This window comes from Aythya marila (genome assembly GCF_965140915.1).
Source record: "Aythya marila genome assembly, chromosome: 5".
NCBI lineage: Eukaryota > Metazoa > Chordata > Aves > Anseriformes > Anatidae > Aythya > Aythya marila.
In genome coordinates this window covers 19,399,468-19,419,298 of record NC_139046.1, presented here as the reverse complement: position 1 = coordinate 19,419,298, position 19,831 = coordinate 19,399,468, and the positions used below count along the sequence as shown (strand labels likewise).

Here is a 19,831-nt window from a genome sequence, read left to right as displayed (position 1 = left end):
TCAAGCTATGACCCTAAACAGTGGTTTGCACTGTGGGGGCAGGATTAAGCTGCAACCCCCACTATGGGGCTGGACTAGCTATAGGGTTGGCCTCACTATAGGGAGCTGGACTCCCTCTGGGACCATACTTGCTATAGGGGGGCTGGAGCCACACCTGCTATGGGGTCATACTTACCATAGGGGACTATACTTCCCATAGGGAGCCATACTCGCTATGGGGCCATACCCACTATAGTACTATACCTGCTATGGGGCCACGCTCACTGTAGGGGACCATACTTACTGTAGGGGACCATACTCACTAGGGCAGACCATACCTGCTATGGGGCCATGCTCCCTATAGGGGACCATACTTGCCATAGGGAGCCCTACTCACCATAGCACCATACCAGCTATAGGGCCATGCTCCCTATAGGGCCCTACCCGCTATAGGGCCGTACCCGTTGGAGGACCGCCCCCTCCGGGCGTGTCCCCCCGCCCCCCCCGGGCGCGGTGACGCAGCACGCCTCTTCCTCCTCCTCCTCCTCCTTCCCCTCCCTCCCTGCCTCTCTCTCGCCGCCATGGGCAAGAAGTCCCGCAGCGCTCCGTGCCGCCGCCCCATCCTGCAGCTCTCCCCGCCCGCCCCCCGCCGGGAGGACGCGGGGCCGGCGCCGCAGCCCCCCGAGGGCGCGGAGTCGGGCTCGGAGCCGGGTAAAACCCCCCCCTCTCCCCCATTTCCTCTCCCCTTCGGGCAAAAGGGCGACGCCTTTGTGTCTCGGAGGCCGCTTCGGCCCCGTGTCCCCCCTCGGGGTGCCCCGGGCTTTGGCCGTGACCCCCCCTTTGTGCCCCTTCCCCCCGCAGACGAGCCCGAGGCGGGGCCGGAGCCGCCCCGCAGCGCCCCCCACCCGCCGCCCCCCGCGCCCGCCGCCGTCAAGCCCACAGGTAAGGGGGGGGGACCCCAAAAACCCACCCTGCTGACCCCCCGGAGACACACCGCGACCTTCTGTGGTTTTAATGTTATCCCCCCCCGCCCCGTTTTCCTTATACAACAGGGCGGTTGTATAAATTAACTTTATCTAATAACCGTTTTTCTATTGTTTATATATTCCTTGCCCGCTCTTTTTCTTTATATAACGGGGTGGTTGTATACAATAACTTTTTAAACTCGTTATTTTTGTGTTAAATATATATTTTTAACCCCCCTTTTTTTCTTTATAGAACCGGGTGGTTGTATTAATTGAGTTTTTTACTGATTATTTTTTCATCGATTGTATTTGTGAACTCCCTCTTTTTCTTTATGTATTCCATAAATTATTTTTTGCATGAATTATTTTTGCATAAATTAATTTTTAAATTATTTTTTCATTATTTACATGTTGTTTTTTTTTTTTAATAAGTAGCGTAATCTCACCCTTAAAGCCCCTTTTATTCGGTGCAGTGCAACGTCTCTCTCACCCCCCAAATGCCTTTTTATTGGGGAGGATGGGGGAGCAGGGTTTTTGCCCCCCACCCCCCTTCACTGATTTTTGGGGTGCCCCCCCAAGTGCTGCATGGCTGATCCCCCTCAGCAGTTTGGGGTGGCAGATGCTGTTTTTCCACCTATTATTTTGGTGTGTATTTGTTGTTTTTGTTGTTGTTGTTGGGGTTTTTTTTTTTTTTTTGTGCATACACATTTTTTGTTTCCTTTTTTTTTTTTGGTAAGAGATTTTTTTCCCTCTTCCTTCAGTTTTTCGGGGGTGGGTCGATGCCCCCTGGGTTTGCGGGTGGGATACAATGCCCGCCACGTCGAGGGGCACTCTCTGCTCCTCGTTTCTCCTGCCTGCGCCCCCCCAATCCAGGAAAAAACCCATCTGGGGGGGCGCTCCTTTTGCGGGGTCCCCATCCCCTCCCCGCTGAGGGTCCCCTCTCCCCGGCCAGGCGGCCTGTGCCTGCTCGGCGCCTACGCAGACAGTGACGATGAGGAGGGCGAAGCTGCCGAGAAGTCGGTGCGCTCCGGGGACGCGAACGGAAACAACTCGGCCGACATCGACAGCACGCTGGCAAACTTCCTGGCGGTGAGCGGGGGGCTCCGGGGGCTTCCCCCTGCCAGAGGGAGCCGCGGCGGGGAGCGGGCGGCTCCGGGATGCCACCCTCCCGCTCCGCTCTCCCTGGCCCGCGGCTTTGACTCGCCTGGCTGCCTTGTTTTTAAAGGAGATCGACGCCATCACGGCCCCCCCGCAGCCTGCTGAGCCTGCTGCTGTGCCTCCCCCCACGCCTCCCCGCCCCGAGCCCAAGGAGCCGAGCGCTGGGCAGCCTGCCGGCACCGGCACCGCCAGCGCCAACGGCACGGACGCGGCGCCGGCCCCTGAGTGGCAGTACGACACCCAGTGCTCGCTGGCGGGAGGTGAGCGCTCGCCGCCGGGGCCGTGACTACACGGGGAACCCGGGGAGGTGGCGGAATTAAAGGGGGGGTGACGAGAGCCTTGGGGATGCGATGGGGGTGTCCTGCGAGTGACTGACTCGTCCTCACCCCCCCAACAGTGGGAGAACTGGAGATGGGCGACTGGCAGGAGGTGTGGGACGAGAACACGGGCTGCTACTACTACTGGAACACGCAGAGCAACGAGGTGACCTGGGAGCTGCCGCAGTACCTGGCGGCGCAGGTTCAGGGCCTGCAGCACTACCAGCACAGGTGAGGGCGAGCTCGGCTGCGCGGAAACAGTGGGGCTGCGTCCCCACAGCGGCCCCTCACTGCTCCTCTTCCTCCTCAGTGCTGCAGCAGCGGGTGCCAACGGGAGCTTCGCGGCGTCTGCGGAGCTGTACCCGCAGGAGAAAGGGGCCGCAGCGGGCGGCCGCGGGGCCGGCCTGGCCAAGCCGGTGAAGAAGGTGAGTGGGGTGAGCAGGGCTCAGGCCAGGGGTGTGTGGAGCTGCTGCCCACGGGCTGACGTGGCTCTCGGACCCCGCAGGAGGTGAACGAAGGCGTGCAGGCGCTCTCCAACAGCGAGGAGGAGAAGAAAGGGGTGGCCGCGGCCCTCCTGGCGCCGCTCCTGCCAGATGTGGTGAAGGAGGAAGAGGAGCGCTGGCGGAGAAAGGTGATCTGCAAAGAGGAAGTCGAGCCGCCCCCGGAAGAGGAGGCGAAAGCAGAGGAGGCGGCGGCGGTGGCTGCTGCTGCTGCTGCTCCTGAAGAGCCCGAAGCTGGCAGGGACCCCCTGGAGGACACGCTGCAGGAGGAGCTGTGCAGCGTGGTGCAATCGGGGGAGAGCGGGGAGGAAGAGGAGGAGCAAGACACGCTCGAACTGGAGATGGTGCTGGAGAGAAAGAAGGTACAGGAAGTTCTTTGTCACGTGAATAAGGCTGTGAATAAGGCTGCGGGTGCAGCCAAATAGCAGCTAGGAAAGACCCAGGAGCAGCAGACGCTCGCGTCCCTCCCCGAGCCCTTTGGGAGAGGACCCAGCTCATCCCCTGCTGCTCCCGGTCGGGCTCCTTGCAGAGCTGGAAGCTCGATCAGCTGTGGCTGTGTTCAGCTGCTCCCCTGGCAGTCCTGGAGCTGTTGCTCCATGTTCGCTGCCGTTAACGCCACATCCTGATTAGAGCAGCCGTTTCCCTTTCACGCACAACTCACACCCATGGTTGTCTTCCTGGGGCGGTTTGGGACCCTACAGCGCAGCTCACCGGCTCGTGTCTCCACAGGCAGAGCTGCGTGCCTTGGAGGAAGGAGACGGCAGCGTTTCAGGCTCCAGCCCGCTCTCTGACGGGAGCCAGTCGGCCTCGCAGGATGCGACCCGCAGGCTGGCCTCCAAGCGAGGGAAATGGAAACTGTTTGTGGGAGCTGCCAGCCCCGAATCCACTAGTCGAGGCTCCAGCAAAACGGGCCGGGAGAGCCCGGAGGCGGGAGAAGCAGGTAATTCGAAAGGCTCCCTTTGGAGGGAGGCGCGGGTGCTTGGAAAGGCCGCAGCCCTCTCCTGCTGGGGCCTCTTCCCCCCGAAGATGCGGCTGGCCCGCAGCCCCACGCGGCGCGTAGCGGTGCCGGGAGGCGAGGTACGTGCGCGGGGCAGGAGGGCCCGGCCGCGGGGTGAGAGTCCCACGGGCACAGGGACAACGAGGTGCTCTGCCAAATCCTCTGCTTTCTTCTCTAGCTAAAATATTTAGCAGAACGCTGATACTGGGCATGTTATTGGAAAAGAGAAAGCAAAAGTGTGGGGAGCGGTGGCTTCATGCCCTGCTGCCTTCTGCTTTCCTCCCGATGCTCTGAACCCTAACTAGGCTATGTCGGGAGCTGTTACCTCCTCTGTAAGCTCTGTCTGTGCGTTGTGGGGGAGCAGTCGCTGTGTTTTAGCAGCTGAGGTGTCCCCTGAGAGCCATCCGGCTCCGCACCCAGTACGTACAAACCTAAGGCAGGACCTCACTGCGAGATCCCCCTCGTTCCTACGAGGCTGTTTCAGGAGAAGTGCGCTGGGTTTTCCAGCGTCGCCTGAGCAGCCTTACTGAATGCCCACGGAGCTGCTTGTGTGCCCCTGAGCTCTCCGCTTCCCGTGTGGTGCCAAGAGGCCTTTCAGGGACCTCTGCCCAGTGGGCGTTGCAGAGCACCACGTAGATTTATTGCCTCGGGGAAATGGCACGGTCGTGGCCGCTGCAGTGCGTGCTCCGGTGGCTGGAAGCTCCCCGGCTCTCCCCAAAACACTTTGGGAGAACAAACGGCGCGTGCCTGGCTGCCAACCCCTCCTGGGAGTGCAGCTTCAGGCCAGCACCTGCCTGCCTCATAACGGAGCAGCGCAGCCCCTCTTGAACACAAAACTTGCCAAATAAGAGCCATCAGCTTTTTCTAGTGAAATCGGGTGTGGAAGTGCCCTGTGCCCATAGCAGGCTGCGTCCTGCTGCAGCGGGAGGCGGCGTGAGCCTGGTTAGGGGCTGCTGTGACCCTGACGTGTGCGTGCCTCGTGCAGGGGTGTGATCAGGAGCCTCGCTGTGGAGCTTGCACGAAATCGGTGACTGTGTGTGTCCGGGTGGCCCCCGGGGGGTGGTTTTGCCACGGGGCTTTTCCCTGTCCCTCGTGGGCTCGCAGACAGAATGTGCCTGGGACCGGCTGTCATGCAGCAGTGCTATCTTCCCACTTGGCATCCCAAGGGAATGTGAAGCTGTTACTGCAACCTGTGTAATGTCTGTCTGCACCCTGTACTGGGGGGTAGCGAGGGGACCGAGCGCCAGGAGCGCGTTGCTTTAACCTGAGGGCTTTTGGTTGGGGTCCCTGGCACTCGGGCAGTTACTGAGTTGCTGCCGTCCTGTGATCTTGCCCAAACAGAACGTTATGGTCAAAAAGCAGCTTTTTGGGAGTACTCTGGTCTCTCTGACAATTGCCTCAACCTGCTTAACATGTGACACGTCTTGCTGACGAATTATTAAGCTGCAGGAGTTTCCTGATTGCCCGCCCGGCGGCTGGCTCTCCCTGCACTTCCTTCAACCTTCGCTGCAGGCTCTCTGTTGCTCTTCCTGTCCTCACATCCTAGCAGCTGTAATTCACCATTTCCTGTTCTTCTGGAAGAACCATGGCCATCTGACATAGAGGGTCTGCAGCCCTCTCTGCGTTTGGTTTCAGGCTTTTTTTTTTTCCCAGCAGCGGGCTTTGGCTCTGGCAGCGGCGCGTGGAGCCCGGGCAGCGCCGCGGTGGCGGCAGGACACGAGGTTCACCTCTCGTTTCTTCTCCTGCAGCCGCGGGCACGGAAGCACCTGATGTGCATTCAGACAAAGAGGCAGAGTCTGAGGAGCCCCAGGAGAAAGCCAAGGCACAAGGGGCACCAAAAATAGAAGAAGAGGAGCAGGACCTAAAGGTAATGCAGGTGTACGCGCGTGAGACCGTGTTCGGCACGTGGTGGGGACAGTGGCAGGGTGCTCCCCCCAGTGCTGCGGGGCTGTTGGGTGCTTTGGCCCCCCCCAGGCAGTCGGTGCTGGGGCTTTGGCTGTTTTTGGGGAAGGTGGGGGCAGTTTTGACACCTCAGGCTGCAGGAACAGCTTGCCTCGTGAAAGAGCAGCTGTGCAGGATTGGGCCAGCATCTCTGTTGCCCCATATCCTGTCTCCAGCAGGAGCCAGCAGCAAAGGCTTGAGAGAGCCTCTTAAAAGAAAAAAAAAAGGGGGGTGGGGGCACAAAGAACGGCCCCTGGGTCTTGTCACAAGAGAGAGCAAACGCTTTTGTCTTGACTTGTTGATACTAATGCCGTTACCGTCCTGCCTCCAGGCCGAAGACTCCTCGTCCATAACCTCTGTGTCCGGAGGCTGCCAGTGTTCAGGTTCTGCCCTGTACCTGGCGTTACTTTACGAAGCAGCAGTTGGCTGTTAGGTGCAAACTGGGGAAGCCCCGGGCATTTCTGCACCATCGTTCTGATATTTTCTCTTCAGGGGCTCAGTTTGCCTTGCTGACTGCGGCTGAACAACTCCCAGAGCTCCTCCTGGAGCCGCATCAGTTGCACGCAGAGCTGCAGGTGCTGGGTGATGGATACGCAGAGTGCCAGGGGAGATCTTTGTCCATCCCAACCTGTCCCCTTCACTCCCCAGCCGCTCACTACTGTGAGATCTGCGGCATTAAATTCGACTCCTGAGTGATTTCATTCCGTTTGCAAACTTTGTTGCCTCTGTTGGCCATGTCCTTTATGGATGCCATTTCCTTATGGATGTCCTTTATGGATGGGGAATTGCCAGCTCATGGTAGAACCCCAGTAGAAACCTTCTGCAGAGAAACCTCGCACTTATTTCTTAGTCCTTATTTCCCCTCATTTAATCACTTTTACAGAGAGAAAGAGCTTTACCATCCTGGTGACAGATTTAGCCTCTGTCCCATAAAAAAACAACTCTTAACGAGTTTTGAGATGTGATGTTCTCTGCACAGAACCAGCGAGCCTCCTCTAGCGTAGCATATCCATGAGGCTTTTGTGGTTTTTTAATTTATTTAAAAAAAAAAAAAAAAGCCTGCAGCGAGGATCACGCGCGCTGGCTGCTTTGTCCCAGCCGGCTGCCGACAGCCTTTCAAACCGTCACATTTGCTGTCACCTTTTCTTCTGGTGCTGGAGGTGCTCTGTGTGACGGACTGGTTGCCGTAGCGTGGTGGTTTCACGTGCAGGAGCCCTCTAGCGCTGTTGGAGGAATGCCATCTCCTCGGGTAATTTGTACCGCTCGCTTCGTCGGTTCGGGGTCATCTCTCTCCTGCCAGCCTCTGGTTCGTAGGAGATCCTCCGCTGCGGAGCCGCCCTCAGATGTGGGACCTTCCCGGCTTCTCGTAGGGATGTCGGTGTGGGAATTCATTTCCCTGCCTCGGGCTCCTCTAGCACGGCTCGTCAGCCCGGCCCGGCCCTGTCCCTGGGGACAGGCGCCACATTGTTGGCTTTGGGGACCTTCTAAAGCCTCTGCTGAAGAATGACGGAAAACAAAAATTGTTTCAGAGCCGTCCTTGAAGCAATCAGTCACGATGTCCTCAGAGGCATCTGTGCTGCCCTCGATCACTTCCTGGCTCGTTACTTGCTCTTAGCCCCTTCCCTTTGGTCACGTCCCAGTGCTGCGCCCATCGCGGAGTTCCCACTCCTGCAGAGTGCTGGGGTTGAGCCCCCGGTCACTGCGGGCAGGTCTGGATCTTAACACAGCCCTGGCCCAGCTCCTGAGTAAATGCAGAGCGGGCACAGCAGCTCCCTCCGCACTCCCAGCTAGTTCCGTGGGGAGTGGCGATTTACAAAGGCTGCGGATACGTCCCGGCCCATTTCCTTTGGGGAGCAGCTGAAAGACTTTTATTGCACGTTTTGTGCCGTGGCAGTAGCTCTGCCGTGACTCCAAAGCCGGAGCGCACTGAGCCGTTGGCTGGTTTGGAGCTGGGGGCCGCCATGCAGAAAGGGGCTCGCCCAGAGGGGCCACCCCGCGCAGATCCCATCCCGGGGGGCGCGGGAGGGAGCGGGCTCGAAGGAGGGGGCAGCCCATGCCGGTTCCAGGGGGATTTCCTCACCCAGCCGTGCCGAAGGACCGCGGAGAGCCCCCGTGACGTCCTCGAGCCGCGGGGCTGCAGCGGGCGCAGCAGCCTTGTGACGCCGCCCGAGCGCGGCTCTTGACTCTTTCCCCTTTCTCCCTGGCAGTTTCAGATCGGAGAGCTGGCAAACACTCTGACTAGTAAATTGGAGTTCCTGGGCATCAACAGACAATCTATCTCCAACTTCCACATGTTGCTGTTGCAGACAGAGGTAACCAAGCCTTCGCCCCTCGCTCCGGCCTTCCGTCCCGAAGCGGATCAGATACTGTCCGCCGCTCGAGCGCCGAGGGCCGGTGCTGCGTGAAGCTCGTGGCGGTGCCGCGCGCCCGCCCGCCCGCCTCCTGCGCCGCAGGGCCCTTCCTCCGCGGGGGGCGAGCATGGCTTTGCGCGGAGGCGGTCTCTTCCTCCTGGCCCCCCGCGTCCCGTGCCGTAAGGGAGCCTCCTGGACCTCGAGTCCTGTCCCGAGGGCCGCTTGCAGCCCCCCTCAACGGCTTCCCCCGGTTCTTGCCCTCTAGACCCGCATTGCAGACTGGCGAGAAGGTGCTCTCAATGGAAACTACCTCAAACGCAAACTTCAAGACGCAGCCGAACAGCTAAAACAATACGAAATAAACGCCACCCCTAAAGGCTGGTCCTGCCACTGGGACAGGTACGCGCTCTCCTACCTTTCTCACCTTTCATCTCTGACATCTCAGACATGATTTGTGACCATCACCACCTGAAACGACGTGGCGCCGTCCCTCTCGGAGACTCCGTTAGCGGTGCTGGGCAGGCAGAGCAACTTCCGGCACTTACAGAGTTGGGGCCAGCCGCCAAATTGGAGAATGCAAAGCGAGAGCTCAGTGCTTTGAGACGGAGCCGATTCACTGATTGGACAGAGCTGGTGTTCACTCTCGCGAGTGTAAAGCGCTGCGGAGGGCGGGCCTGGGGGGTCGCGCATGCGAGAGCTCTGTGAACTTTGCAGGATCTCTGGATCACCTCTTCTGACCAACAGCTCTGACAAAGGACAAACTTCAACTCACCGACGGAATGAAGAACAAGATTTCTGTCTCCTGCCAGCAGGTCAGACCCAAACATTTCTTTTTCTATTTGGCTTTCTTGATTAATTTTCCTTTATTTGAAATCTTTGCTCTTTTGTTTTTCAGCTCCCAGATCCGCTCCCTCTCTCTAGCATTCACTGTATGTTTGACACCAAGAGTATCATAAAAGCGACCTCCACGCACCGTGGGCTAGGGGGGCAGCCGCTTCTCTCACTGGGCTGTTCCCCGGTGCCCCTTCTTGGAGGGCGACTTTGAGCCAAGGCAGTGGCTGAAAGTCCCGGTGCTAGCCCGACCTCGCTCTGCTGCACGCTGGCCTGCTTTCTCAGCCCTCCCCTCCCCGGAGCGGGGGGCTCAGCGGTGTTCACGCAGCCAGCGGTGCGAGTCGCTTTGAGCGAGCCGGCTCGGGCCTCTCCTGCCTCTGTCCTCAAAGTTGTTTGTTGCATTTGAGAGTGGCAGCCCAGCTGCAGAGGGTCTTCCCTGCGAGAGCACACTGCTGTCGTGGGCAGGCCCGCCTCGGGAGTGTCGCTACACGGGGAGGGAAAGTAAAGACTCGTTTTCTTTCTTGTGATTTAGGGAGCATAGACGCTATTTCTATGTTAACGAGCACTCAGGAGAGTCGCAATGGGAGTTCCCCGACGGGGAGGACGAAGACGAAGGACAGCAGAGCACCGACAGAAAAGCCGACGGTCCTCCTAAACCACCCCCCAAAGAGAAAGGAGAGCGCGCCGGAGATGCCGCCGAGCGCTCTGCAGGTACAGCACGGGGGCGGGAGGAGAAGGGGGGGGGGGGAATGCTGGGTTTTGTGCTCCCCAGGAGCAGGTTCCCGTCCATGCAGACACGCGGCGTGTGGCCTGCTGCACTGGCGGGAGGCTACCACCTCCCCCACCGGGCGCCTCGCTCACGGTAGCGTTAGCCGAGCCGGGGCAGGCACCGCTCCTGCGTCTGAGCCATCCCCGTCGGTTGTGGCCATCCCAGCGGAGCCGGGGAAGGCGGGGTGCTGTGGGGCTGAGCTCGTAGCCTGGCCTCCGCCTCCCCGTTCTGCGGCAGGGCCTTGGAAGGAGGCAGCACGCGCCCGTGCTGGCAGCAGGAGCGGCAGCGCGGTCAGTAGCGTGGGTTTTCAAGCCTGTGTCAATATGTATTCTTCAGGCTCCCTTTGTAAAGAATCCTTCTCAGGCCAAGTCCCTGCTACGTCTCTCATGCCGCTCACTCCATTTTGGACTCTGCTTCAGTCCTCTGTCCCGGTCCTCCAACCTCCCTTGCCTTTGGAAATGCCTCCGCCGCCTCCGCCTCCACCAGATTCGCCCCCGCCGCCGCCGCCACCACCCCCGCCACCGCCTGGAGAAGACGGCGAGATCCAGGAAGTGGAGATGGAAGACGAGGGGGGCGAGGAGCCGCCTGCCCCGGGAACAGAAGAAGACGCTCCCCTGAAGCCTCTCCTGCGCCCGGCTGTCAGCAGCAGCCAGGTGAGCAGCGGCGCAGGCACGCGTGCCGTGTTGGTGTTGGATCCCCAAGCACTTGAGGGCGAGGGTGGTGGTAAAAGGGGAGCGAGGGGCGAGTCCCGGCCCTGTTGGGTTCTGCCCCTCCTGTCTGGGCTCTCACCTCGTTGCCGTCCTTTGCAGGGAGCCGCTGAACCCAGCCCTGCCCCGCTGCTCTCCGCCAAGCCTCAGAAGCGGAAAGCCGCCGAGATGAACCCGGGGCTGCTGCAGCGAACGGCCACCATCGGCAGCTGCCCCGTCATCTACAGCCAGCCCCTCATGGCCGCCAGCAAGTACCAGCCTTCGGCCGTGCCCCTCGCCTCCCTGCGGCCACGCCAGCGGCTGCAGGGCGAGCTCCAAGGCCGCGCCAACCTCCGCCTCGCGCCGGGACACGCCGCCGGCCCCCAGCCCGCCGGCCTGGCCATGCAGCCCGGCTACTTGGGGGTGACGGCGCCCGCGGCGCCTTCCCTCATGAGCTACTCGGAGTGTGCCGTGCCTGCCAGCCTCGCCGCCGCCCCCGCCGTGCCCCTGGCCCCGGCGCGCGGATCCCTGCCCACCACCAGCGCTGCCGAGCAGCCGCCGCCCCCCCCGCCACCCCAAACGCCCCCGCCTCCCACCCCCAAGGCGCCGCCGCCACCTGAGAAGCCCGAGAAGCCGAGGAAGGGGCGGAAGGACAAGGTAGGAGGATGTCCCTTCGCCCTTCCCTTGCCCTCTTGCCCGCTCCTTGCCCCCACCCTCACCACGGACTTGAATTTCCTGCACAGGGCAAGAAGGGCAAGACGAAAATGCCGTCTCTGGTGAAGAAGTGGCAGAGCATCCAGCGGGAGCTGGACGAGGAGGAGAACTCCAGCTCCAGCGAGGAGGACCGGGAGACGACGGCACAGAGGCGCATCGAGGAGTGGAAGCAGCAGCAGCTGCTCAGGTACGGGCCCGGGAGGCTGTGCCAGAGCCGGCAGCACTTCGTCATGCCGTGCTGCTTGGGTGCTCACATGGACAGGCGTTTATTTGCCTCCCCCTTAAAGGGAGCGGGATATGGGGTCTCTGGCTGGGAGTATGAGGGAATGGGGTGCTGGGGAGCGTCCCCGTGCACCACCCGCACACTGACACCCCTCTTTGTCCCCGCAGTGGCATGGCGGAGAGGAACGCCAACTTCGAGGCGCTGCCAGAGGACTGGCGAGCGCGGCTGAAGCGGAGGAAAACCGCGTCGAGCACATGAGGCGCGCGCGCGGCACTCTTTTGTTGTTTTTTTTGTTTTGTTTTGTTTTGTTCTGTTTTGTTTTTTTTACAGTTGTACAGTTTAGAGCCCTTTACGACTCAAATCGTTGTCCAATAAATTGTAGCAGTTTGGGACGTGCTGTCTGCTTGAAGGGGGGCTGCCCCTGCCCCTCGGCAGGAGGGTGGTTCGGGGTGGGATTGCAGGCTGGGGCCAGAGCACCACCCCCGCTTTGGGGACGGGGGGAACCTTGCCATGGCCCCGCTCCTCTGCGTATCTTCCAGGGATAACAAAATCCCAAAATCCCTCTGGCTCCTTTCCCAGCTCCTCTCTGGGACCGCCCCGTCCCTCCCTGCTGCCACCGGTCGCTCAGCGACCGCGTTGTGAGCCCTGTTGCACTGCCAGGGCCGGGAGGAGGCTCGGGCACGGCTCGCGGCCATGGATCCCTCGGGGTACCCCACTGTGCAGGTTAGGGCCGGGGTTTGGGGGAGGAGGGCTGCTGGCTGCAGCCCCTGGGGGATCCCTAAGCAGGGCCTGACCCCGCTGCACTGCCCAGGTGGTCCCCGAGCCCTATGACAGCTTCATGCGCTGCCACCTGCGCTACTACGGCTACTTCCGAGGTGAGCCCGGGGCTGTCCCCCCCCCTTTATCCCCTGGGGTGCGGGATTCCCCCGCTGGGGCTCCAGCACGGCTGTTCCCCCAGGCCAGAAGAAGGGTGGGAAGCAGAGCCCCATGTCCCCACGAGGACACCCCGAGTGCCACCACGCCGAGGCGCCTGGCCTGGGCAGCGCCGGCCCCGGCTGCCGGCAGCACGTGGGGAAGGAGCCGAGCTGTGAGTGAAGCCCCCCGGCACCGGGCTGTGGGGCTGCGTCACCCCTCATGGGGTCCTTGTCCCTGCCTGGGGGTGGCGAGTGGTTTGGGGGGTGACACCAGGAGTGCCGTCCCCAAAATTTGCAGCCCATGCTCCGCCAGTGCCGTGTGGTGAGGCCGGGAGCCCCCCAGCCCCTCCTGCGGCCCCCAGGGCGCTGGAGCCGGGCCGCTCAGGGGGCTGGGGGTTCCCCGGGGAGCCGCGGGCTCTCTTCGCCCTCCCCTCGGCGCGAGGACCCCTGCCCGCTCCCCGGTGGCCCATCGAGTGCGAAGTCATCAAGGAGGCCATCGAGCACATCGGTGAGGCAGCGCTCCGGCCTCTCCCGCCCTCATCCCCGTGTCCTCAACCCCTGCGGTGACAGTGGGGCTCATCTGTGTCCCCCCAGAGTGGGTTCCCCCTGAACCCGAGCCCTTCTGCCAGCCCTTGAGCCACGAGCAGGTGCCGGCGGGCAGCAGCGAGGAGCAGGGCACCATTGTCTACCACCTGAACCCAGGTAGCACCCATGGGTGCTGCTGGCACCCTCCCCGTCCCCACGCCATCCCCTTAGGTGCTGAACCCCGCTGTCCCTCAGTGCCCCCAGGCTCCTGCTTCACCCGTGCTCGGGCCGGGGGGGCCCCGGGCCCCCTCTCCTCCCCGGCAGTGGCCCTGGAGGGCCCCCAGGACACCACGCTGCTGTTCGAGTCGCGCTTTGAGAGCGGCAACCTCCAGAAAGCCGTCAAGGTGTAAGAGCAGGGCCGGGGTGGGGGCAGCTGGAGGGACGTGGCGGCGGGGCCGGGTGCCGCAGTGTGGCCCTTCCCCCCGGGCAGGGGTCCCTACGAGTACGTGCTGACGCTGCGGCCGGACTTGTACACCGCCAAGCACACGCAGTGGTTTTATTTCCGCGTGCAAAACACCCGGCGAGACGCCGTCTACCGCTTCACCATCGCCAACCTGGCGAAGCCCAAGAGCCTCTACGGCGAGGGCATGCGGCCGCTGCTCTACTCGCAGCGGGACGCCCGCAGCCGTGCCGTTGGCTGGCGCCGCGTCGGGGACAAAGTCCGCTACTACCGGCGGGGCGGCGGGGAGGAGCCGGCCACCTTCTGCCTCTCCTGGAGCATGCGCTTCCCCCACGATGCCGACACCTGCTACTTGGCCCACTCCTACCCCTACACCTACTCGGACCTGCAGCGCTACCTGCGGGCGGTGGTGGGCGACCCGGTGCGCTCGCGGTACTGCGTGGTGCGGGCGCTGTGCCGCAGCTTGGCCGGCAACACCGTCTACCTGCTGACCATCACCGGCCCGGCCGGTGGCGCGGGCAAGCGGGCGGTGGTGCTGAGCGCCCGCGCGCACCCCGGAGAGAGCGGCGGCTCCTGGGCCATGCGGGGCTTCCTCGACTTCGTCCTCAGCGCCGCCCCCGACGCCCGGCTCCTGCGCCGCCTCTTCGTCTTCAAGGTGGTGCCCATGCTCAACCCCGACGGGGTGGTGGTGGGCAACTCGCGCTGCTCCCTGGCCGGCCGCGACCCCAACAGAGCCTACAGGACGGGGTGCCGGGGCTCCTTCCCCGCCGTCTGGCACCTGCGGGCCATGGTGGAGAGGTGAGGCTGGCGCATGGGGGAGCCGGCGGGCTGGTGCTGGTGGCCGCATCCTGACGGGAGCCCGCAGGCTGCTGGTGGAGCGGGAGGTGGTGCTGTACTGCGACTTCCACGGGCACAGCCGCAGGAACAACGTCTTCATGTACGGCTGCGACGGGGGCCGGGCCGGGGCAGCGCCGCGGTTCCTGGAGCGCGTCTTCCCCCTGATGCTGAGCAAGAACGCGCCCGACAAGGTGGGCTCTGCCTTATCACCCCCCTGGGGTGATATCCAGCGTGTCCCCCGCCACGCTGACCCTGGTGTCGGCCCCAGTTCTCCTTCCCCAGCTGCAAATTCAAGGTGCAGAAGAGCAAAGAGGGGACGGGCAGGGTCGTCATGTGGCGTTTGGGTGTCACCAACAGCTACACCATGGAGGCGGCCTTCGGTGGCTCCACGCTGGGTGAGGGGCCGTGCGGAGGCACCGGGGACGGCGTTGTGCTGGGGAATGGGATTTCAGCCCCGAGGATGGGCTCTGGGTCCTGGCTCATGAAGCCGCTGCTCGTTTTCTTATCCCGTGTCCCCTCCAGGTGGGAGGAACTCGCACTTCACCATGGAGGACCTCAAATCGCTGGGCTACCACCTCTGCGACACCCTGCTGGACTTCTGCGACCCCGATTCTGCCAAGGTGGGTGTGTGGGTGCCCAGGGCTGGTGGCGCGCCCCGTGGTGGTGGTGGCAGTAACGCTGGCTCTGTCCCGCAGTTCCAGCAGTGCCTGGCAGAGGTGCACACGCTGCTGCGGCGGCGGCTGGGCTCCGGTGGGAGCTGGAGCGATGTCCCCACCTCAGACCTCGAGTCCAGGTACGTCCCGGTGACACTGCCTTGAGGCCGGCGGGCCCAGCGGAGGCAGCAGCCATCCTCTTCCTCATGCAGCACCAGCGGCTCCGACAGCTCCGTGTCCGAGGGACCCCCGGCACAGCCCGGGAGCTCCAGGGACCGGGAGGGACGAGGCGCCCGGGAGGAGGTGCTGGTGCCAGTCCGCCACCCAGGGCGGCTGGAGCCGAGGCGGAGGAAGCGGCTGCGGAGCCGCAGGGCGAGGAATGCCCTGCACCGGCCAAACCCCATCCGCCAGAGCCCCGCCGGTGCCCCTGTGAGCATGGTTCACCCCTCCCTGCCCCGTGGCTGCGTCCCCACACTGCTCCCAGCTCGGGTGGCACCGCGGGGGCTGCACCGAGCCCCTCCTTTGCGCTCCCCCAGGTGCCACCGTGGTCCCTCAGACCCCGGGGAAAACCGCGGGTCCCCAACACGCCCGGGGGAGGCTGTGGGGTGCCGGAGGAGCCTGAGCAGCCACGTGGAGCTGTCCCCCGTCCGCCCGTAACTGCTGCAGTGGGAAGGGGGTCCCACGACCGTGGTGCCACTGTGGGGGACGCCCGGCTGCGGGGGGACACGAGGGCCGCAGGCCCTGCCCGTGCCACCACCGCCAACACCACCAACACCACCACCACCGCTGCCGCCACCGGTTCCTCACGGGGCGCGGCCGTGGCGCTGCCCACACTGGGAACTGCTGGTGGTGGTCGTGGGGGGCGGCCGGGCCCCGCCAGCCCCCGCTGCTACGCCTGCGCCCGGCGCTAACGGGGCCGCGTCCCCCGGTGCCTGCCGGGCTCCCCTTTTCCCCGCAGGCCCCGGGGGCCGCCACCTCCCCCGCCCGGTGGCCCCTCGGGCCCCGCCGCCATGGCGGCGCCTCAGGCCTCGAAGGCCGCGGCGGTGGCGCAGGCCGCGTTGCCATGGCAACCCGGGCCGGAAGCGGGCGGCGGGCGCGGCGGAAGTACCGGGGGCGGAAGCGGAAGCGGCGGCCGTGTCCTTCTGGGCCGTGGCGCCGGGGCGGCAGCAGGAGGGGCAGCGGGAGCAGCGGCAGGATGGCGGACTCGGCCTCTCAGGTGCTGCTGGGCTCGGGGCTGGCGGTGCTGTCGCAGCCGCTCATGTACGTGAAGGTGCTGGTGCAGGTAAGGGGCGGCGTTACCGGCACCGGGGCAAGGCGCCGGGATCGGGATCGGTACCGGTACCGGGGGGGGGGTGTTGGGGCCGGGTCTGGGCCCCGCGGGCTGCCCGGGATGGCGGGGACTGGGCCGCGCCTCTCCCCGCAGGTTGGCTACGAGCCGCTGCCCCCCACGCTGGGCCGCAACATCTTCGGCCGCCAGGTCTACCAGCTGCCCGGCCTCTTCGCCTACGGTGAGTGAGCGTCCCCGGGAGCCCGGTGGCCGCGGGTGTGCCCTCCGGGTTTGGGGCCCCGACGCGGCCTGACCCGCGTCTCCCCCAGCCAAGCACATCGTGAAGGTCGACGGGAGAGCGGGACTCTTCAAAGGCCTCACCCCCCGGCTCTGCTCCAGCGCCATCGGCACCATGGTGCACAGCAAAGTGCTGCAGGTACCGTGCCCCGTGCACCGGCCCCCACGGGGCTGTGTCTTCCCGTGGTGCCCGCTGACCATGTGCCCTTCTCTCCGCAGCGGTACCAGGACACCGAGCAGGCTGAGGTACGTTGGAGGAGGCTCTGGTGGTGAATCCTCCCCTCCCCTCCTCCTCCCCTTGTGTCCCCAGCAGCTGCTGCTGCCAGGCAAGGCCGTGCCCTGCGGGCGTGGGGATTAGCAGCAGCAGCCCAGCACGGAGCTGGCTCTTGGTGCCGCCCCAGTGAGGCTTGAGAGGAGAAGCAGGGTGCTGTCAGAGCTGGAGGGGCTGGTGCTGGGGGGCTGCGCAGCCATGCCTGAGGAGAACGGGGTGAGTTTTGGGGTGCTGTACCCTGCCTGACGCCTCTGCCCGTCTCCAGCCAGGAGCCAGCAAGAAGGAGCATGTGTCCTCGCTGGAGCAGGTCCTCAAGGAGGTGAGGAGTGCAGGAAGAGGAGGGTGCTGGGCTGGGCAGCTCTCTCCTGCCCTTCCTCCCCTCGCTGACAGCCCCTTTCTCCTCCAGACCTCCCGAGAGATGGTTGCTCGCTCCGCCGCGACCCTCATCACCCACCCATTCCACGGTAGGTACCCCCGCACAGCTGCCTCTAGCTGCTGCTCCTCCCCACGGACAGCCCGGGCGCTGGGTGCTGTGGTGTCCCCACCGCAACGCAGCGTCCCTTTGTCCCCTGCTGACCCCGCGTCGCCTGGCTCTGCCCGCAGTGATCACCCTGCGATGCATGGTGCAGTTCATCGGCAGGGAGACCAAGTACAGGTACGGGGCGTGGGGGCAGCCGTGGGGTGCCGTGTCCCTGCGTGGCGTGACCTCTCTGCTCTTCCCCCCCGGCCCAGTGGGACACTAAGCGCCTTCGCCACGATTTACCGAGAAGAAGGCATCCTGGGATTCTTCGCGTGAGTGCTCTTGATGTTGAATTTGTGGGGTCAGCAGGATCTCTCCCCAAAACCCACAAGCCTCACTCGTTGTTTCTTGTCCAGCCTCCCATCTCCTCACCCATTTGTACCAGGCCCTAATTTTGGTGCGCAGTGCCCATTGTGCCTGGGGACATTAAAACTCTCATCCTCCTCCCACAGCCGGCAGCTCGGGGCACTCTGAGTCACCACAGCCCTTTTCTCCCAATCATGTGTGCATTCTTCCAGCCAACACAGGCTGTTTTTTTCCAAGCCTCTGTGATCCCAAGGCACGGGGCTGCCCAGTTTCACCCAGCTGTTGGGCAGGGGCCTGCCCCCTCCTGTTCCTAAACCCGCTGCCTCTTCTCTCCTCTTCCAGCGGCCTCATCCCCCGGCTCCTCGGAGACATCCTGTCGCTCTGGCTCTGCAACATGCTGGCCTACCTCATCAACACGTATGCGCTGGAGAACGGGGTAGGGGCTCGGTGCTGTGCGGGGGCAGCTGGGCTGAGGGCGGGCACGCAGGTCCCTGCTCCGCATCGGGGCTGAAGCTGCCTCCCTCCTCCCCCAGGTCTCCATGGCGGAGATGAAGAGCTACTCGCAGGCAGTCACCGGAGTAAGTACGGCCCCCGCCTGGGTGTTTGCACACCCACATTTGTGACACTGTCACCCAGGAGGCTCCTTGGAGGGGCTGGAGGTGCTGAGCAGCCCTGCTTTCCCCCCGCAGTTCTTCGCCAGCATGCTGACGTACCCCTTCGTGCTGGTCTCCAACCTGATGGCCGTCAATAACTGCGGGTGAGCGTGCTGCCACCACCTCCCTCGCCTCCCGCGCTCCCCCCGAGGGCGCGTGCGTGCCCGGAGAGGTTAGCGAGAGCCATCCACGCGGGATCGGTCCCCAGAGCTGCCTTTCCAAAGCTCCGAGTGGTACAGGAGGGTTTCAAACCCGTCGTGGCTGTGGGTTCGATCCCTCGCTGCCTTGGGGGGCTCGGAGGGAGCCGGGCACGCCTGAGCCCAGCCCCAGGGCGCTGTGTCTTACCTCGCCTGCTCAGCCCCGGGTGGAAATAACCCCATGGTGCTCTCCTCCCCTCCCCAGGCTGGCCGGGGGCCTGCTTCCCTACGCGCCCACCTACTCCTCCTGGCTGGACTGCTGGAGCCAGCTGCACAAGGAGGTGAGGGGCTGGGGCCGCCGCACCCCCTGGCCACGACCGTGGGCTCAGGGGGAGCCCTGCGGTTCTCAGGGGCCGCGATGGGGTTGGGAGCATCCCAGCTTCACCCCGCACTAACCCCTGTCCCCTTCCAGGGCAACATGAGCCGAGGGAACAGCCTGTTTTTCCGCAAGGTGCCCGCAGGGAAGCGATACGTGTGGGAGGAGAGGAGGTTCCGCTGAAGAAGCTGAGAGCGGAATCGCGAAGCTGAGGCCAAGCTCCGGAGGCAAAGAATTATGCGAGAGTTGTGATTTCTATACCGTTTTTTTAAAAATCATTTCATCCTGAGAGACAAAAGGTGGCCGTGTGAGAGTGTCTGTCGTGGGGCCGGGGGCTTCCTGCAGGAGAACCTGCGCTGCCCCAGCCCGTCCCAGCTGATCCCAGCCGATCCCCAGCACCCTTTCCCCGACGCAGCCGCCGGAGCCGTGTCCCCGCTTTGTTTCGGCAGCGGAAATTCCACCCCAAGATAATGGCACCCGGAAACATGACCCTGCTCCGTCTCTGTGTCCTTGTTTTAACGAGCGGCCGTGCTGACCTCTCGGGCTGCGGGGAAGCGATGGCCCGGGGGCAACACACCTAGTGCCCGGCTTGCACACCTGCTGCCAGGGTTGCACGCCCAGCAGGCGTCTTCCCCAGGTGGAAGGAGGCTCGCACGGGCCGTGAGAAGGCGCCGTGGCAGCAGGGAGCTTTGCACACCTGGCGGGAGGGTTGCACACCAACTGGGGGCATCGCACACTCGGCAGGAGCCCTGTGCCTGGGTTGCACACCCCCGGGGAGCACTGCACACCCAGTAACTGGTTTACACGCCGAGCAGGCAGCTCTGCACACCCAGCGGGGGCACTGCACGCCCCGTGACTGCGTTGCACGCTCAGCAGGAGCGTTGCACGCCCCCTGGGAGCACTGCTCGCCCTGTGACCGGGTGACACGCTCAGCAGGAGCCGTCACACTCCCGCTGGGAGCACTGCTCGCCCTGTGACCGGGTTACCCACCGAGTGGGAGCACTGCACGCCCCGTGCCCATCTCGCACACCCAGCAGAAAGTTTCCAACCCCCCCTGGGACCGCTGCGCACCCCATGACCGGGTTTCACACCCAGCGGCAGCCCCGCACGCCCCTCGCTCTATTTTCTCGCGCTCCTCCCGCGGTGCGGCGCTCCCGGGAGCCCCGGGGGGGGCCGGGCCGGTG

The 19,831-nt window shown here is 63.9% G+C and overlaps 3 protein-coding genes across 4 annotated transcripts; all 3 read left to right on the top strand.

Annotated features, from left to right (window-relative positions):
* Positions 1–521: 521 nt before the first annotated feature.
* Positions 522–11,823, top strand: FNBP4 (formin binding protein 4). 2 transcript variants are annotated; one of them, XM_082762669.1, is made up of 17 exons: positions 522–690; positions 841–921; positions 1,897–2,033; positions 2,170–2,362; positions 2,500–2,650; positions 2,730–2,844; positions 2,925–3,281; positions 3,649–3,859; positions 5,665–5,783; positions 8,065–8,169; positions 8,474–8,607; positions 8,923–9,020; positions 9,572–9,750; positions 10,228–10,461; positions 10,618–11,151; positions 11,238–11,395; positions 11,599–11,823. In XM_082762669.1, exons 1-17 carry the CDS (start codon positions 561–563, stop codon positions 11,687–11,689), a joined length of 3,027 nt encoding a protein of 1,008 aa, XP_082618795.1. In that variant the 5' UTR covers positions 522–560; the 3' UTR covers positions 11,690–11,823. The 2 variants fall into 2 exon arrangements, with proteins under 2 accessions (XP_082618795.1, XP_082618796.1); XM_082762670.1 differs by lacking the exon at positions 8,923–9,020 and having other exon boundaries at positions 524–690; positions 10,145–10,461.
* A 301-nt stretch (positions 11,824–12,124) lies between these two features.
* On the top strand, positions 12,125–15,497 carry LOC309879262 (cytosolic carboxypeptidase 2-like; the record flags this gene model as incomplete). The annotated part of the gene is made up of 11 exons (XM_082762799.1): positions 12,125–12,154; positions 12,243–12,306; positions 12,524–12,853; positions 12,940–13,047; positions 13,126–13,276; positions 13,361–14,128; positions 14,196–14,358; positions 14,436–14,572; positions 14,697–14,787; positions 14,863–15,249; positions 15,357–15,497. The coding sequence occupies 10 exons, from the start codon at positions 12,125–12,127 to the stop codon at positions 14,983–14,985; spliced, it is 1,965 nt and encodes a 654-aa protein (XP_082618925.1). The 3' UTR covers positions 14,986–15,249; positions 15,357–15,497.
* Positions 15,498–15,942: 445 nt separating this feature from the next.
* MTCH2 (mitochondrial carrier 2) lies at positions 15,943–19,136 on the top strand. Its single transcript, XM_082760803.1, has 13 exons — positions 15,943–16,102; positions 16,244–16,328; positions 16,417–16,523; positions 16,604–16,630; positions 16,921–16,974; positions 17,062–17,119; positions 17,259–17,310; positions 17,388–17,447; positions 17,824–17,917; positions 18,015–18,059; positions 18,171–18,238; positions 18,537–18,612; positions 18,744–19,136. The coding sequence occupies exons 1-13, from the start codon at positions 16,016–16,018 to the stop codon at positions 18,828–18,830; spliced, it is 900 nt and encodes a 299-aa protein (XP_082616929.1). The 5' UTR covers positions 15,943–16,015; the 3' UTR covers positions 18,831–19,136.
* The last annotated feature ends 695 nt before the right edge of the window (positions 19,137–19,831 follow it).

Excerpts from the sequence above, each read along its gene's own strand:
- FNBP4 (XM_082762669.1), top strand. The coding sequence starts at position 561 with ATGGGCAAGAAGTCCCGCAGCGCTCCGTGCCGCCGCCCCATCCTGCAG. Across the intron at positions 2,034-2,169 it reads CGCTGGCAAACTTCCTGGCG|GAGATCGACGCCATCACGGC; the intron begins GTGAGCGGGGGG and ends TTGTTTTTAAAG. Across the intron at positions 2,363-2,499 it reads CCAGTGCTCGCTGGCGGGAG|TGGGAGAACTGGAGATGGGC; the intron begins GTGAGCGCTCGC and ends CCCCCCCAACAG.
- MTCH2 (XM_082760803.1), top strand. The coding sequence starts at position 16,016 with ATGGCGGACTCGGCCTCTCAGGTGCTGCTGGGCTCGGGGCTGGCGGTG. Across the intron at positions 16,329-16,416 it reads GCCCGGCCTCTTCGCCTACG|CCAAGCACATCGTGAAGGTC; the intron begins GTGAGTGAGCGT and ends CGTCTCCCCCAG. Across the intron at positions 17,448-17,823 it reads GGCATCCTGGGATTCTTCGC|CGGCCTCATCCCCCGGCTCC; the intron begins GTGAGTGCTCTT and ends CTCCTCTTCCAG.